The sequence below is a fragment of the Phaethon lepturus genome, unplaced genomic scaffold (genome assembly GCF_000687285.1).
Source record: "Phaethon lepturus isolate BGI_N335 unplaced genomic scaffold, ASM68728v1 scaffold575, whole genome shotgun sequence".
In the NCBI taxonomy this organism is placed as follows: domain Eukaryota; kingdom Metazoa; phylum Chordata; class Aves; order Phaethontiformes; family Phaethontidae; genus Phaethon; species Phaethon lepturus.
In genome coordinates, this window is record NW_010539640.1 from 39340 (window position 1) to 56766 (window position 17427).

At 36.8% G+C, this 17427-nt stretch overlaps 1 protein-coding gene across 1 annotated transcript in view; it reads right to left on the minus strand.

The window, feature by feature from the left end:
• Window positions 1–617: 617 nt before the first annotated feature.
• Window positions 618–17427, minus strand: part of IGF1 (insulin-like growth factor 1 (somatomedin C)) — a 49208-nt gene continuing 32398 nt past the window's right edge. The window contains exons 3-4 of the mRNA XM_010287159.1: window positions 8698–8879; window positions 618–1037 (exon numbers count right to left, since the gene is read on the minus strand). Coding sequence (XP_010285461.1) covers window positions 978–1037; window positions 8698–8879 — 242 coding nt within the window. The 3' untranslated portion in view covers window positions 618–977. The remainder of the gene's footprint in view (window positions 1038–8697; window positions 8880–17427) is intronic.

Sequence of the window (17427 nt, forward strand, 5' to 3'; positions counted from 1 at the left end):
GTTAATTTAAACTGAATACTTTAAAAACTATTCTGTCATTTAATCTTTGGCTTGATCTTTCCATATTTGCTGTTATCTATTACCATTTTGGCCAGACCCTTTCATGTAACAAACTATAAAATAGCACCATTGTACTATAAAACAGATATTTTTACATACTGTTTGATATATGTGTATTATTGATATGCTAAATTTTACATACTGCATTATATGGAGGAAGAAAGAAGTTACCTATACTGTTGCAAAATAATTACCTGGAAAAATCATTAATGGTTTGAGAGCCTATGTATGCCCTAACTGCTTTTAAAAATCTTTTGTCTCACAAATTGCAATAAACTGCATCTTTGCAAAAGAAGGAAAAATAAAACTGTCTTAAAACAAATGCATCTATAACCCATATTCTGTCAAAATGCCACAGATGGAATTAATGGATGTTTAAAACTGTATATGTTACCTTACTGCTGCTGCTACTGGGAATGTCAAAGTGTGCAAATATGAAGGGGTAGACAAACAATGTTATCAGACACTGTAAAACAAACAGCCTGTTGCTTGTATAGAAGTGCAAATAACAAAACCACCACTTAGACAAGGCTGATGAATGACTCCAGCAGCCAGTGTTCATAGGTTAATTTAGTGCAATTGGATCCATCAAAGGCCCATAAATTTGTAGGCTTTTGAGGGGCACAGGACTTTAAGAGATTTTGTGCAGGACTTTTAAAACAGGTTAACAAGCAGTAATAGATCAACCACAGAAATTTTTAGCTCTGGGCTGGTTAAAATGTTCTGTTCTCTAAAGACTTAATATTGGAATGTTTAGTTGCATTGATCACTGGGAGAATGCCCATTGGTTGAGATTGCATCAAGCTTATTAAACCATAGGTTTTTTTAAGTCTTCCAATGTTTAACAAATAATTTATTTACAGCAAAGTATCCTGCAGATGGCACATTCATTCTTCATTCTCGTGGATGGCATGTTCTTACATTCTGTAGTTCCTGTTTCCTGTGTTCCCTCTACTCGTATTCTTCAAATGCACTTCCTGAAGGTGTAGAAAAAAATAATTATTCCAGGTAGGTTTTAATACGCTGTATGACCACAAAAGTTATATTAGTGGGAAAACAGTTATCCTGAATGCTGAAATTGTTAGAGCCCTTTTGCCAGTTCACAGAGAAGTTAACTACACAAAACTTCTGTGCGCTAAACTCCTTGTTTTCCTAGGCATAAACACTTTCATCGCTGTCGTTGTTGATCTTGGCAGGGGAAACATCTGCGTACTGGAACCTGGAGAGGCTTTGGACATACAGCAGGTACCAAAGCTTTTCCTTCTTTCAGAGCAAGGACATTTGCAAAAGCAGGATGTCTAGGGGCCAGGGAACTTCAGAGTTGTAACTACAGGAATTATGGATCCTCCTGGGCTTTGGTACCCAGTGGTCAGAGGTTTTCAAAATTGCTGAGTAGGACTCCATTACCTACATTTTGCTTAAACGTCATATTAGGTGCGTGAGGTTTTGTTGGGTAAGGCCTTTAGGAGGATAAAAAGTGTGGATTCCCTGCAGGAGCTGCAGCCAAATAATTTGTATTTTCAGAAAGAGACAGGGTGATGTGCCAGGCAAATCAAGAGGGCTTTGGAGTGAATAACGAACGCCCTCAGTTCATCGTCATTCCATGCGCAGGTCAGTTGCCAGCAGGGGTGATGGGTGCGGCATATATCTCTCAGTTTGTTTTCCGTATTTGCCATGCTGGTAAATATTAGCTGGGCCCAAATCTTTGCACATTCTGTACCAGACTAGAGGCAGAATTGTTAAGCAACTCTCCATATTTATAATCCTCATCAGAATTAAAGTTCTTAGTTAACTGAAATCCTTAGAAAAGCCAAAAATAAAAAATCTCCCTGAGAAAAGTGAGGCATGTGTATGCAGCTCTGCCACTGCACTATCTGCTATTTAAGCCCTAAAGAAAAGGAAATGTAATCTCTAAAATTTACAAAGTAATGAAATTTTTGCTTCTTTTTCTGATGGACAGAAAGAAAAAAGAAGCCGATTTGGTGCATCACAGTAGTTTTGTGGGGTTTTTTAAATTGTTTCCTAAATAAAATACGATTCTATATATAACTTTTCCATTTGCCTCCAGTATCTATTAAACATAAAATAAATCAGAAACTGGAAAAGGATCAAAAAACTTGAGCTCACATAGAGCTTATTAATTTTCCCTGGGTTTGGATTGGGTTCTGATGGGTATTAGTTGAATTATTATTTTCAGAGTATTAAAAAAAACCCCAAGCAGCACTTGTAATCGTTAAATTGTTTATACCACCAACAGGTAAGAACACTGAGCAAAATTAAGATTTATTATCACTGACAAACCAAATTTGTTAATAGCAAAGTATTCATAATGAAGAAACGTCTTTGTTAGGAATCTGCCATTCTAGATGTTCTTAGTCCAAAATGCAATACTAAATGAGGAAGAAGAGATTAATCATCTAGTTACTATTCCCGAGATCAGTTCAGTAGGATACTGGCTTGTCTTCATCAATTTTTGCTAATATTTCTATGGAATTGCTTCCTTAGCATGGATCAAATACAGAAACAGAAATGTCAACAGAATTCTGCTTATCCATAAATTAAAATACTTTGTGCTTTCATTGCCTGTTTTGCTTTCAACTTTTCCAAAACCACCTTTTCTGCCTTTATTTTTCCTTAAGTTGTACCTTAGTTTTCACCCTGAAGTACTCACTCTGGGGGAGCCCTTCATTTTTCATTGATTTTCACCGTTGCAGCACTGGAGTCTGCCACTGTTAAGGATCCTGCCTTATGCTACAAATGCTTATATTGGTAACAACGAACTAAGAAATCAGGGATTCCTTGACTCATCTGCCCTGGTTTTTTCCTTATGACAACAAAGCAAAATATCCTCATCAATGCTGCCCCTAGGTTCTCCTCTTTGAAGAGAGTTTACCAGCACATAGAAGTTACGTGCTGCATTTTATTTCCAAAAAGTAGTACATTCTTAAACGGTGCACACTCATGATCTATAAAATGGATAGTGAGAGCCTTATTATGAAACAACAGACATTTTGCATTGCAGTGGCTTTCAAAGTATGCTTAGATTGAAAATTAATTATGTTTCCCAAATGATAACATAAATTCTCTCCACTGCTGCTGTCGTCTGTCTTTAAAATGGCTTTATCATCCAAATAGAGCAAATACTAAAATGCAGCAGGGTTTCAGTTGTAGATTTTAATACTGACATGTAGATGGAAAAAGAGCTGTCATAATACACAGTCTAGCTTTGAAATCAAGGCAAGATGGCAGGTTACTTTTAGAATGGATTCTCCTCTGGAATCAGCATTTTGATGAAGAACTACAAAGAAGTGGCACTGATTGTGGCAGCAGTAGCACGCATGCCCAAAAATGCTTTGACCCACATAACACATTTTTTCAAGTGTGCAATGTTGAGAACATTGGGGAAAAAAAAGCGTGAATGCCTGAATCAGGTTCTCAGACCTGCATTTGCACTGGTATAGAAAGTCTTGCCTTATTTCTCAAGTGTTTGAAAACAAGGTAATTAGAAATAAAATTATCTGTGATGCTTGTTTCATTAGCAGACCCTCTGAGCTGATATTCAGACTGAGAGAAAGACAATAAGCATTTTAAGATGACAGATGCAGCTTTGCATTAAGTCAGTTCATGAACAGAGAAGCTCAGACTTCTAACCTTAAGCACGGATCGTAGGACATAGAGCAGCTTTAACATGAGGGTAACAACTACCTCAGTGATAGTAAAGGTCAGTTAACTAAGATGGGGGGGCATTGGGAAGCATGCAGCAGCAGTCTTCCCCTGTTAGGATGGACGTTCAAACCTCATATTGGCATTAAAAGATCTCTTGTTTTATTGGTAATAAATGGCAAGTCTAATGTTTGTAGTAACAGGCATGACATCTTAGCTACACACTCTCTGGGGTCTCTTTGAAAGCTTTTTAGTTCTGTGGGCAGTGGGATCAGTAGCATAATAACAAGGCTAGAAAGTAAGCAATGGGAGAAAATAATTTTCTGAAGTGAAGAGGCCAAGTTCTTCCACGTGTTACACTTAAAGGTTCCCTCACTGGCTTGGTAATGGCTGTGATAGAAATGAGGATTAGTGCCACTGTGCATATTTTGTCCTGCAAATGTATCTGTGAGTTGATACTGAGCCAATTACAAAAGCATCTGCCAACCTTAGAAAGATTAATGAGAAATAATGCAATACTTTTTCCGTTTTCTTAATGGCATTTTCTTAAACTAAAAATACTAACATATTTTCCCTCTCTCTTAGTCCCATTTAGTATTTATCAAAATTTTGAAGAATAGATAAAATCTGAAAAGGATTTTTGAGAGAATCTGCTTCCTATTGATACTTTGTCAGTATATATATTTACGTGTAGTTTCCACACGCGAGGCCTAAAGAAGAACAAGGACTAAAAATCTGAGGAAGAGCAAAATTATATCAAGATGTACAGGTATTTGGTCCTTTTATTCAGGGTGCAAGGAGGTGGCATGGCACTATGGGTTTTTTTTTGCCTTCTCATTTCTTTATTTACTAGATTTTAAAATCAGCCTTGCCAGCGCGTAATAATTTTCAAGGTACCTTGTAGCCTTAAATTGATAAGAACTTTGTGCCACTGGTTCTGTGGCCCTGCTTCATTCCAAAAGGTCACAGTCTTCCCTCATGTACACAACTGTTGTAGAAATAGCACAATTATTTCCTTTGCTTGAACAGAGAACAGTTGTTGTTCAAAGTTTTAATTCATTAGTTTTCCAAATTGATGTTAAAACTTAATTCACTTAAGGGTAAACAAACTAAACTTCTATTAGCATTTCTCAGAAGAGAAAGAAATGAATGAAAGAAAAGCTAGATGGAACCATCATGCTGAAGACAGAACTTTAATTCCTCTTCTTCCTCCCGTTTCGCAGTTTAAAACTCTAAACTTAGTGTAAAAATAGGTGAAACCATTACTTTGCTTTCCAGCACAAATACTGCAAGTTTCTCCCTGTTCCTTACTCCTGCCTTACTAGCTGATATATTTGCTCATTAAATGAGGTTTTAATCTGAAAGTAATGTCAACGATTATTCTGATAGTTTTAGGTTTAAAAAAAAAATCTCAATCTGTCATGTGCTTTGGTTTCACACCTGTACCCTTTGTTAGAAATTCAGGGACGTCTTTCTTGGGTTTAGAAATACTGACGTATGACTGAGTTGTGTCCCCTTTAATAATTTCTCCTCATATACGTAACTAATTGCAATTGAGGTAGAATTTTATAATAGATTTGTATTATGCAGTTGATCACTTCCTATTTTTTCTCAGTTCTGGCAAGAAGAATGCCTATGTATTTTTTAACACTAAGAATCCTAGTGAAAGCTTTCAGTAAAGTATTGAAGTAGCAAGCAAGTAAACAAAACATGCTTCGGATGAGGATAACTGATGAATGATCAGTAAATGAGTGAAAAACAGATCCTGCAGGTTGGTTGAATTTCTTAGTTTCTTTTTTTCTGAAACTGTGAAGAATGCTGTGTATGTAATATCCCTAAGTATATCATAACAATGCATTTCTTTTTTACTTTTCAGTATACTTTTGTATTTATTTGTGAGTAAAAGTCTTAGAACAGGACAAATAATGGTCCTATAGAGAAAGAAATATTTCGTTTGTTAGTCACAAACAAAATTCTACACATGCAGTTGCTGCGATTGGATTAGAACTAGTTCTTGATGTTGGATTTACAGCAGCAAATAGGCATTTTTAGGGTTTCCAGCCCACGTTAATCACTCAGTACCTGGCCCTCATCATTCAGATTTGTGTGCGTAGTGTAGCAACAATTGTTTGTAATTTAATGACTAAAGATCAATATTAACATAACATATAAACAGAAGAACAACCCTGCTCCACTGAACTAAGTTATTCTAACAAATTGTGCATAGGAGAAATGATCTGCTCAAGGAATTGGGAAAGTAGACCACTTACAAAAACACTTAAGCCAAAACCCAAATCCTGGATTTGTCTATAAAAAATGTTATGAGGAGATGCCAAATAAAAACTGCATTAGAAATATGAAAGCCGTAAGAAACTGATTGTGTATGAAATCTGAGAGTAACTGTACAGCATCTTATATATGCCAATTAATGATGCCTCAAATCTTGTATCTAAATAAGAAAATATTAAAGAGGATATATATATTATGTTACATATATATATTCACTTTATATGTGTAAGATATGTATCTCATATAACATATTGAGAAAAAAATATTCTAAACTAGAAAAAATTGCTGAACACAAAAATAATTTTACTTTAGTGCAATTAATTTTTAATTAAAAATATTTTTAAATTATGTTTTAGTGACATATCAATACTATGAATTAGATAAATGCATTCATATTGGGGGAGCCAATCCAAAGAAGAAAGTATGAACATAGCATTGTCTTTCTTAATGGAGGCATGTACAGCTGACTGCAAAAAGAAAAAGAACAGAAAAATAATTACATGAGAATATGTGCCAGACATTTTTCATATAGAGTTTTTCTGAATTAATTCTGTTTCCCTTCTCTTCCCATCCATGTATTTTCCTTTTATCTGTCATAAATCTCAATAACAGTTTCTCCTATTCCTTCTGTATTTTTGTTTCCTTAATCTAATTTTCTCCATCCACAGGTATTAATGAACATTTCAGTTTGTTTTTCCCATCAGATTTCTTTTATTTTATTGCCAAGTTCCCATCAAGAAACATTTATGATTTTTCTGCTTCTGTTGACCTCTCTCCTCCTTTTCACATACATTTTCTGTAAAGGTGTTGTTTTCTTTAATATTAATTTTTCTCTAATTTTATTTTCTTTCCCCTTTTCTCAAAATCCCATCTTTTCTGCGTGATGCACCATGGTTCATTCAGTTAGTCAATATTTCTCATCTTCTCAGCCTCTTTGATCTAATTCTCTCCCCTTTCTTTTCCTCTGATCCTCATTGTAGTTTTACTGCCCTTTTTACCTCTTGATTTTTTTCTCCTTTTAATTTCCTGGATGATTTCTTCTGCAGCTAGGTTCTCTCAATTACTGCCTCAAATACTCTCTCGAACTTTTTTCGTCTTCCACTATCCTCTCTTAAAGACTAGCTCCCCTGCTGCCGCAGAAAGATGCAAGGCTTTTCTTCCGTTCCTTCCTGTTTGTGAGGAAAGTGTTTTCCTGCCTATCTTTTGAACAGGGAAGAGGACAGCTGCCTAAAGAGTGACATCATTCCTTAGGCCTCCAAGGAAAGTGGTGTGGAGATCCATCAGAGAGCGGGCAGGTATCTTGTCTCCTTTTACTTGAAGTTACAGAATGTTTTACCCATCAGCTTAGCAACAACTATGGGAAGGAGCACACAGATTACCGGCCAAGCCTGTTTTCTTCCTTTCCTGCAAACCTTAAACATACGTGTGCCCAGACAGGAATAAACCACAGGGTTTTCTTGTCTATAGTTGTGCCCTACCTGAAGAAGACTTTACTTGTTGTCATGTGTTCCTTTTGAGATGTTCACGGCTAAGGTGATACTTGCCAGGAAGAATCATACAGCCACTACTTTAAAAGGTTGAAAACTCTTGAGGAAGAGGTGAAAGGATTCCATTCTAAGGATTGACTATGGAAAAAAATGAGTGCTGGAACGATTACGATTGTTCTTTTAATAAAGATAATATTAAGGAAATTAGTATATAGTGCTGGTTTCCTGACTTCTTATGAAATCTTACGATTTCATGCAGCTCCATTTCTTGTACGAAAAAATTTCAGATAACTGCAGGAGTGTGGCCAACATACATCTAGGACAGACAGGGTCAACAGCAATAAAATGTATCACTAGCGGCTTACAGCAGATGACAGATAACGTAAACAGATGTTCAGAACTCAAACAAGAGAGACAGTTGGACATGAGCTTAATGGTAGCCTAGTCTAAGATGGGTTTTCTGAACTCTGGGCTCTGTTGAGGAGAGCTGAGATTTAACTCCCTGTATGTACAACATATCTAGTATGACAGGAACAAAAATCTGGGTACTCTGAACTCCACAACTACACCAACAATACCAACGAATACTTGAAGGTTTTGGAGAATATACAGATTAATTATTAAATAGTTAAAGCGACATATGTGGTGACTGCAGTGACTATCCAGTTAATTTAGTTCTGATAAATAAATTTCAAAAAGGCCAAAATAATGAGGAAAGAAAAAAATAATTTCTTCATTTACATGTAAAATGAATAGCAGAAAAGCCGTGTTTTCCCTTTTGATCACTCACTCTGCCTCTTCCTGACAAGAAAGGATGAGTGAGGAGGTTCTGGATAGATCAGCTGTTAAACATTCAGTGTTTGGTTTCTCTTTTGAAAGAAGTTTTAGTGTTATTTATGATTGGATGATGTGAGTACTTGTCATTTACTATATGCACTAGCAGGATAAATCCTCACAACTACTAGCTTAACAATTCCATGTTTTATTCAGTGTCCTAAGAGATGAGATAGAACATACCATTTCCTACTTATTTCCTACCATGGACGCTATTTTTCAAAACCCCACTAAACCTCAGTGTCCCCAGAAGGCAGAACACATCAGTTGTTTGCTGTATTACCAGCCTTGACAGAATTTTCCTTCCCTAAAATAGGTAGGGCTTTTTTTTTTTTTCTTTATTTTTTTCTCCAGCCTGGCCTACCTTTTGTGCTTTTGGCATATCAGTGTGGCGCTGAGCACGTACAGAGCGTGCAGATTTAGGTGGCTTTATTGGAGCACAATACATCTCCAGCCTCCTCAGGTCACAACTCTGGAAGCAGCATTCATCCACTATTCCCTTGTGGTGTAAGCGTCTACTGCTGGATCCATACCCTGTAGGCTTACCTATTCAAAACACAAATGGAAAGTTTTTATGTTAGAAAGGAAACGCAAAGATCTCAGCAGCAATCATATTAAGTTGCATTATTTTAACTGAATCACCAATGACAGTTGTAGAGGCTGCCTGTATGTATCTATTCTAAGACCCTGTTCTCAGATACAACTTCAGAAGATATTCCTGGAAATAGCCAGCTTTGATCTTTGTCTATGGGTGGTTGCTATTTAAGCATTTGAGCAAAATTTTATCTTCGTAGAAAAATATTATTAAACGGTTTTCTTGAACTGTCCTGGCATTGAAAATAGAGAGGGAGGAAGTTGAAAGGCATTTAGAAGCCTTGTAAAGGAAACTTGCCCTTTAGCTTCTGGATGAAAACTAATTATTGAGCCGACTGAGGTAGCTGGTGTTTAAAGATCATAGCTCATGCCTGTGGTGTAGGCAGATATTTTCTAATGAAAAAGGCTACACTGAGCCACTACATGAAGTCAGAGTGTCTTCCAAAGGGGAACTAAATACTGTATACCCACTGCGCAGGCTGTAAGATCTGCGAGCTCAAAAACTAGTGGGAAGCAGGAAATAAGGGAACAAAGTAATCAGTGAAATGCTGCAAATATACGAAGATGGCTGATGGAACAGACAAAAGCTGAAGATTTCATACTCTACAGCTTTGCACACGGTAGGGAATGGGAACATAACACGGTCTTTGCTGTGTTTTGTGTTTGCACTGGGCATCTGTAGAGAATACTTGATTGGCAAATGTTCTGCATTTTTCACTTGGCTCCAGTAAACCGTGACATTTTCATTCACAGAACTCTTACACTCTTCTTTTTTCCCAGTGATTTATGACTTCTTTAGTAACTGTTGATTTCTCTGCTATAGTATGCAAAGATTACAGACACATTATTTCCTGGTCTTGTTTTTATGCATCCCGGTGGGATGTGCAGTTGCCCTGTTATGACTAACTAGAAAGGAAGGAACAGTAAATTCACCAAAAAAATAGTATTTGCTTGCTTACTACGTCTATTTTAAAATTCTGGTAGAATTTGGTTCCAGACATTAAAATTCTGAAAAGATTACATGTTTTGTTTTGACATTTTCAGCATTAAATGTTTCCATTTACAGAATGATCCCCATTGGTTAAGAACCCAAAAATATGGAGAAAAGGGAAGAAAACTGCACCAAGAGCCAAAAAATGAAGTAACTCAATTCAGTCAGCTCTACCAATTTTTTTTTCTTGCTTTTTTTTTCCCCTTCAGTTTTTTCACTGACACTAAAAATCTGTTATTCACAGAGTTTGGCACAAGTTTACATTTTAAGAAATTACTCAAGCTAGATAAAGGATAAAGGTACCAAAAAAGGCAAAAATTCGTTTTCTCTTTGGGAAATTATTGCCTCCAAAGCTTATACAACAAATCATTGTTCAATATCCATATACTTGTCCTACAGTTGTCAGCTTGAAGACGACACTGCATTTTGCAGTTCTCTGTGATTAAAACATATGTCCACTGATGAAGAACCCTTGAGGCATTAGTACATCCGTAAATGAAAAGACCTCTAGTGGTAAAGTATGTCTAACATTTTAGCCAGCAATACAGTCAGCTAAGAACTAACTATCCCTTTGAGCTTTGTAAACCCAGACAATAGGTTTTTAAATGTCTTTTTTCCTAGGGACTATAAAATAAACAAAAAGAAAAATACGCTTGCTTAGTAGATTGCAATCCACTGCGGGCCTCTATACTGTATGTTGCCTGTTAAATTATTAGTTTCACAAGAATAAACAGAACAGCAAGCCAGGAGTAGATTACAGTAATATTTTGATTTGTCTGTGTGTGTTGTTTTCTGTGTATCATTGAAAAGTGTTGTAAATGTTAAAACACAGAGCTTTGGGGTTTTTCTACAGGCTATTTTCACTTACTGAGTTATAAAGTAAAAGCTTTTCCCTGGAGATTTTTCCGAAGTCTGTTAATCAGGTTGTCTTAGCCTAATACTTTTAAAATTTAGCAGTCATGATAAAATGTGGAGTGTCATTACTGTGCAGGATACCCCGAGCTGTTCCGCATTTTGTCTTGTTCCCATTTAAAACATGGAAGGGAAAATTTTTTTCCTAGATATGCTGGTATAACTCTTCCTAACAGATTCAGCTGAACTGTAGGTACAAATAGTTGATTAGTTAAGCTTACCTTTGTTTTCTCTGACAATTTTTCATAAATGAACACACTCTAAAAGCTTTTGTTCAAGCATTTTCCTTTAAATGGTATTTCACAGCAGCTAAGAGGCATAGAGGTTTGGTTGATTCCCTGGCTACTGCTAATAGTAAAAATAAGGATGGACAGATCATTGGTTAGTTTCATCTGGCTTATCATGACCTTTCTACCTAGAAAAGAAGTTACCTATTAAAAAAAATTCTATCAGTCCAATAGAAGATTTCAGGATTAGTAATATTTTGCACTTCTAAGAATCTTACAAGCAATAGCTCCTCATGACACTCATGCTAGTGTGCTGGGACAGAGTTAATTTTCTTTATAGTAGCTAGTATGGGGCTGGGTTTTGGATTTGTACTAAAAAAACCAGTGTTGATAATATAGAGATGTTTTCGTTATTGCTGAGCAGTGCTTACACAGAGTCAAAGCTTTTTTCTGCTCCTCACACCACCCCACCAGCGAGGAGGCTGGGGGTGCACAAGAAGTTGGGAAGGGGCACAGCTGGGACAGCTGACCCCAACTGACCAAAGGGATATTCCATACCATATGGCATCATGCTCAGCATATAAATCTGGGATAAGAAGAAGGAAGGGAGGGACGTTGAGAGTTATGGTGTTTGTCTCCCCAAGTAACCGTTACGTGTGATGGAGCCCTGCTCTCCTGGAGTTGTCTGAACACCTGCCTGCCAGTGGGAAGTGGTGAATGAATTCCTTATTTTGCTTGGCTTGTGTGTGTGGCTTTTGCTTTACGTATGAAACTGTCTTTATCTCAACCCATGAGTTTTCTCACTTTTACTCTTCTGGTTCTCTCCCCCATTCCACTGGTGGGGAGTAAGTGAGCGGCTGTGTGGTGCTTAGTTGCTGTCTGGGGTTAAAACATGACACCTAGGTAGATAATATTACCTCTAGGTGACAAAATTTAGAATCAATAAGATGAAATGTGCTAGCCAGGAACTTCCGTGAGTTAACAACAGAATTTGATAGAATTCTTCTTCTAAAGATAGCTCTTTAAAAAACATGTATGGTACATGTAACAAGTTTGGAGTGGAATCACTAACATATCAGGGATGTGGTCAGCAATGAAACTTGACATTTGTTTATAGACTTAAATGTTCATGTATTACATGGCACTAAATGCTCATCCTTCATAAGATAACATTAGTATTGTGAAGTCAAGTGGGTTTGTTTATTTCTTTAAAATAAGTTTTCCCAAGGTTTTTGAAAGACCTAAGCAATCAAGGATACTTAAAGTTCATATGAACTAGAAAGTGACATTACCTGAAGTGCTGTACAACAGATAGAGCAAATAAATAGGAAAAAAATAGGAAAAATGAATCATTTTCAGTAATCATGATTCTGGACTCTACTTTTGAGAAATATCTGATGTCTAAGTTAATTTTAAACCAATAGATTTTAAATTGCTGCTCTCCTCTCAAGTGCTGCAGTATGCAAAACGTTATCACAAAGATGAGATAAAGAATTACAAGGAGATACTACCACTTCTACAGATATTATCAGTATTTGTCCCATCTTCTTCTGGAAGGACTGCAGGATCAGATGGTCCCAGTTCATCAAGTTACCAAAGTATGCACTTAGGTCTAGGCAAATGTCCAAGCTCCTACACGGTCTGTTGGACTAAAGCACATATTCAACAGTAAGCACATGCCTAATTGCTCTTCTAGTTAGAGACGTAAGCAAGCACTTAAATTTCTAGACCAAAATCCATATTAGTAAATAAATAGCTGGTGGTTGTGCACATTTAAAACCAGTTTTCTGTTCCTTAATTTTTTGTTGCCTTAAAATACTGACTGATCCTACTGTGTCAATATACTGGGCATCCATATAGTTCTTTCTCACCTTTCTGACACAATTTGAGTGCTACCTTCCAGCTGTTATCAAAAAGTTCCTTATATTTACTCAACTTTCAAAGTGCTGCCTGTGGACATAGAACAGTCCTAGGCATTCCTTTTTGCTGATGCACACAGATTTCCTCGGAGGTTTCTTTCCTTTTTTGTCAGTTGCTAGCTCGAAAGAAGTTTCGTATCAGGTAGGTCAAAGTTTACTTAATAGAACTTTTGGCTCTTATTTAATCTACTGTACCAAATCTGTGAATGTTTCTTTCCATGTGCTACAAGCAGATACAAAGTCTAGTCACACTGAAGTCCCCTGAAAGCAGGCCAAGGTGTAGAATTCCAATAGTTAAACAGCTGGCTCCTGTACTAACAGCACTTCCCTCTAAATAATGCAAAGTCAGTGGAGTAATTCAGTAGGGCTTGTTTACGCTTGATTTCTTTCTTTGCCCCTTCTCTCCAAAATATCTCACTGGTGCTGCCATTGATTCTACTGACAGTTTCCATGTGAGAAGCACTGGTGTAGGTGGACTGTAGAGGTTTCAATTGTCAAACTATCTAGCCATTCTGTGGAGAATTATAATCTACTGTTGTAGCACTAGTGTTAGGAAATTACATGAGAAATAGCTAAGGATAAACACAAAGCTAGTCTACTGTTTAGCGGACTCTAGGAAGAACTGGGGTGACATGTCCTGGAGCTTTTATGTGACTTTATATTTACTATACATTTTTTTAGCCCAGCAGTAGAACCGAGAATGCCATTTAGACTCTAATTCAGAAAAAGATCATAAATCTGAAAAACAGTGAACTTATTCCTAAACTACTATTAGAGCCAATCTTCAGTGATAAGTGCAGCTTTTAAAGTAATGTAAAAGGCTATTGACCTGTTAGTGTACTATAATCTTGTACTGAGAAACTCAAAATGTTTCTATCAAAAGATGAGGGTAATACAATTTGTACAATTTTGAAGCTTTGATAGCAGTTTTGGAGAGGTACCTTCCAGAGAAGTGTGATGAGAAAGTTTTTTCTCATTTACCACTGTGTCCAGTTTGTAGCTTACAGTATCTGGATATACGTAAACATACTATGAGGCAGTAGGTCAGTCAGACAGAATTTTTCTGTGGCCTTAAAAACAAGATTGAGAGTCTGTGGTGCTATATTACAAGGTAGTAACTGAACAAGCTCATCCTGTACACTAGATCCAAACTGGGAGATGGTGGTTGGAGTATTTTTGAGTTGCATGTACTATCTGAAGACTAGGGATGCTGAGTTTGAAATTCATCTTAGCTTTACTATCTGAAAACTAGGGATCTGGTTTAAGATAGTCAAGTCAACAAGCAACTGTGTCTGGGGCGTGACTTATTCCTGTTTTAAATGCTTTGCCTAAAATGAAATGAATCCTTGACCTCTGAAAGAGCGCATGTTCTTTCATCAACTACAGATAAACCTACTCGATCTAGTCTTAGAATATACGCACAACTCCTTCTAGGTAACTGAAGTCAAAGAAAATTAATTCCATTGAAAGTGATTTCTCCTAAAACACAAAATATATACCACTAGTGGAGTACAAAGCCATTCTCTTCTATTTCCATTTTAACAATTAAATATAATGACACATAATGTTCTAAAAAGCATACCAGCCCATTTACTGTTTAATTATGTATCTCCATAAATCTTTGACTATGTTCCTGCTCAGACAGGCTAGTATTCCTGTCTGGGTTTGCATTATAAATGCATGCGTATGCAAAATAATAGATTGTTGATATCACTTTTCATCCCCTTGTGATCTTAGACAAATGGTTTAATGTTATATTGGTAATACTTCTTGAGGGTACTCTGGAATTTTTAATCTGTATTTGGAAAATTATGAGTCAATGTTCAATCAGAAGGAAATGCCTGTATTTTGATACTTCTATGAACTGTTAAAACAAACAAACAAACAACAAATCTTGTGAACTGTTGTAAAGTCCCTTAACAGAAATACCTCAAGGTTTAAATGTTGCAAAGTAGGCAATCTGATTTTCATGTAAATAAGTTGCATGCATTTCGAAGCTACAGTATTTAATATTTAGCTTCCATTTTCTTTCAATGTTTTGTTAGTGCCAAAAAATAATTATGCTTAGACTGATTTTTGTTTGTATTCATCAAAATGAGCATATATTAGCATTTATAAATGCTCAATGAATGGATGCTCTAGCTCTGAAGTCTAATTTAATATGCATGAGAATAGAGGATAAGCTTTATCAGTATGCACAAGTAAAATCTTTATGAAAGCATATGCATTTATTAATACTGAGATATTGCACTAGAGCTACTGCTTTGAGGAATGCTGGATTGCATTAATTACTGAGTCTAAGGTAAGAAGATGTTTGCTCATTGTTAAGGACTTTTTTCTCTGAAATTCTAGGCAAGTAGGACTGGGAAAGCACAGGAACTCAGTACTATCTCTAAGAGAAATCTGTCAAGACTTCACAGAGTGTTTTGCCTTAAGATTTATAAGCTGCACCTTATGAAGAAATGAACACTGTTTGATGTTTCAAATGGAGAGTAAAACAACTATTTCACTTCTTTAAAGTCAGTTACCTGACAAATGTAGATTTATTCCAAAAGGTGTCTTAATTTTTAATTTGTATGTCTGTGTTTATTTAGTCTGCCGCACAGTTAAGAAGGTAATTTTTTCCTCTAGAAATAGGCTTTCAGAAACATTTTTTTTTCTTCATTGTGTGTTTAATTGGAAAAAAAATCATCTTCCCCTAAACTTATTTCCAAAGTACAACACTTGCAACAATTTCCTCTCACATATAGCTGCACTGTACTCTGCCCTTCCTATGGAACAGCTGCTTTGGAGGCAATGAAGTATACTAAACATGTGATAGAGCCATGATGCTCCACACAGTAGTTCTCAAGCCAGTTGCAACGTGAAGAGAAAGACCTATAGTTTTGTGAATATTGCACTGGGATGTGAAATGGAAATTTCAGAGTTTAGAATTCTTTTGAGGAAAAAAATAGAAGAAGGAGTAACAAACAATATAATGTATTATTTTACACCAATTCAGTGCTCTGGAGGGTGAGAACCTTGCCAACCTAGCAGAATTTACAAGCCTATGTCAGATTCCAGGGCTGGAAAGTGCCAGATGCTGCCAAAAAATATATACCTTGGCAAGGGAAATGCCGTGCTGGAAAGTAGTTCACTATTACAAGAATGGCCAGGTTTATCAGGGTTTAGGACAAGATAATTAGAAACCAGTAGGTCATTGTTACATTTGAATATTGCCCGCTATAGTGCATCAAGGAAGACAATGGTAATACAGTCATCCATCCATGATAAGAATACATTCTCTCCTCTTCTTGTATATGCTCTCACAGTAATTAATTACTTCTTACACTTGTGTGTGGTGGAAGGATGATCAATCATGATATAATCTTTCATACCCTTCTTATCCCATAGCCAATGTAAAACTGCTTTTTATTTGCATTACCAAATGAATAACAATGCAAAACCCATAACTGGGTGAAAACCTGGCACCACTGAAGTCACTGGGAAATCTTTTAGTGCAGTCAGGATTATGTCCTGATGAATCAGCTGCCAGAAGCTACTTATATATAACCTGATTCAAGGTCTGTTAAAATCAATGAAAAGGCTTCTATTGCCCTTAGTGGGCTTTGCATCAGGCTGATAACGAACAATCACTTGCTTTGTCTTCCAACCTTCCAGTTCAGTGAGTAAATACTATCTTAGTGGCATCTAGAGATTTGCAGGGAACGGATGTGATGTGTTCCTGAAGGAGGTAAGAACAAAAGGATACTGATGTACGATACGAAGCACAGTGACTGCTATGTGGTTAACGCCACCGACCACAGAACAAGCAATGCATTGCTTTGCACTCTGTAATCAAGATTTTTATCTCTATGGGTACAGTTTCTCAGCTGTATTCTGAGAAATGAAAGCAAGTAACAAATGAAAAAATTACACTCTTGTTCCTGCATTTTGGAATTGTCAGCTGGTTAGAGGCAGAAGGTGTGAATGGTTGTTGCATTAAGTAACTCTTGTCTAATACCTTCCACGCTACCCAGGAGTTCACCTATTGACACGTATTACAATTATTAGTTCTATTTACACAGCAGTAGCGCTTACAGGAGGTAAGCAGTTGAGAGCAGGCCGCTGTCACCTTATCTGCTGTAGAGACAGAGGTAGACAATTTTCATTCCCTTACTAAGAACAAGCGTGGCAACAGAAAAGTAAGCAGAAAGGAGAAAGGAGATAGCAGTAAGGGCCTGGCTCACTTCTCGCGTCCGCGAGTTTTGTGTTTAATGCAGTTGGCTTCGGTGGATTGACTCGAATGTGCTCTAAGCTCTGGAGCGATAAGCTTTGTTTGGTAAGGTCTGATGTCATTGCCGAGAGCTTTGTCAGCGGGGGGCATCCAACCTTGTACGACGATGCAGCAACGGTGCATCAGGAATAAAGGAGTCGGCTTTGTACCCGTGCGGTGTTGTCTGAATCAATTC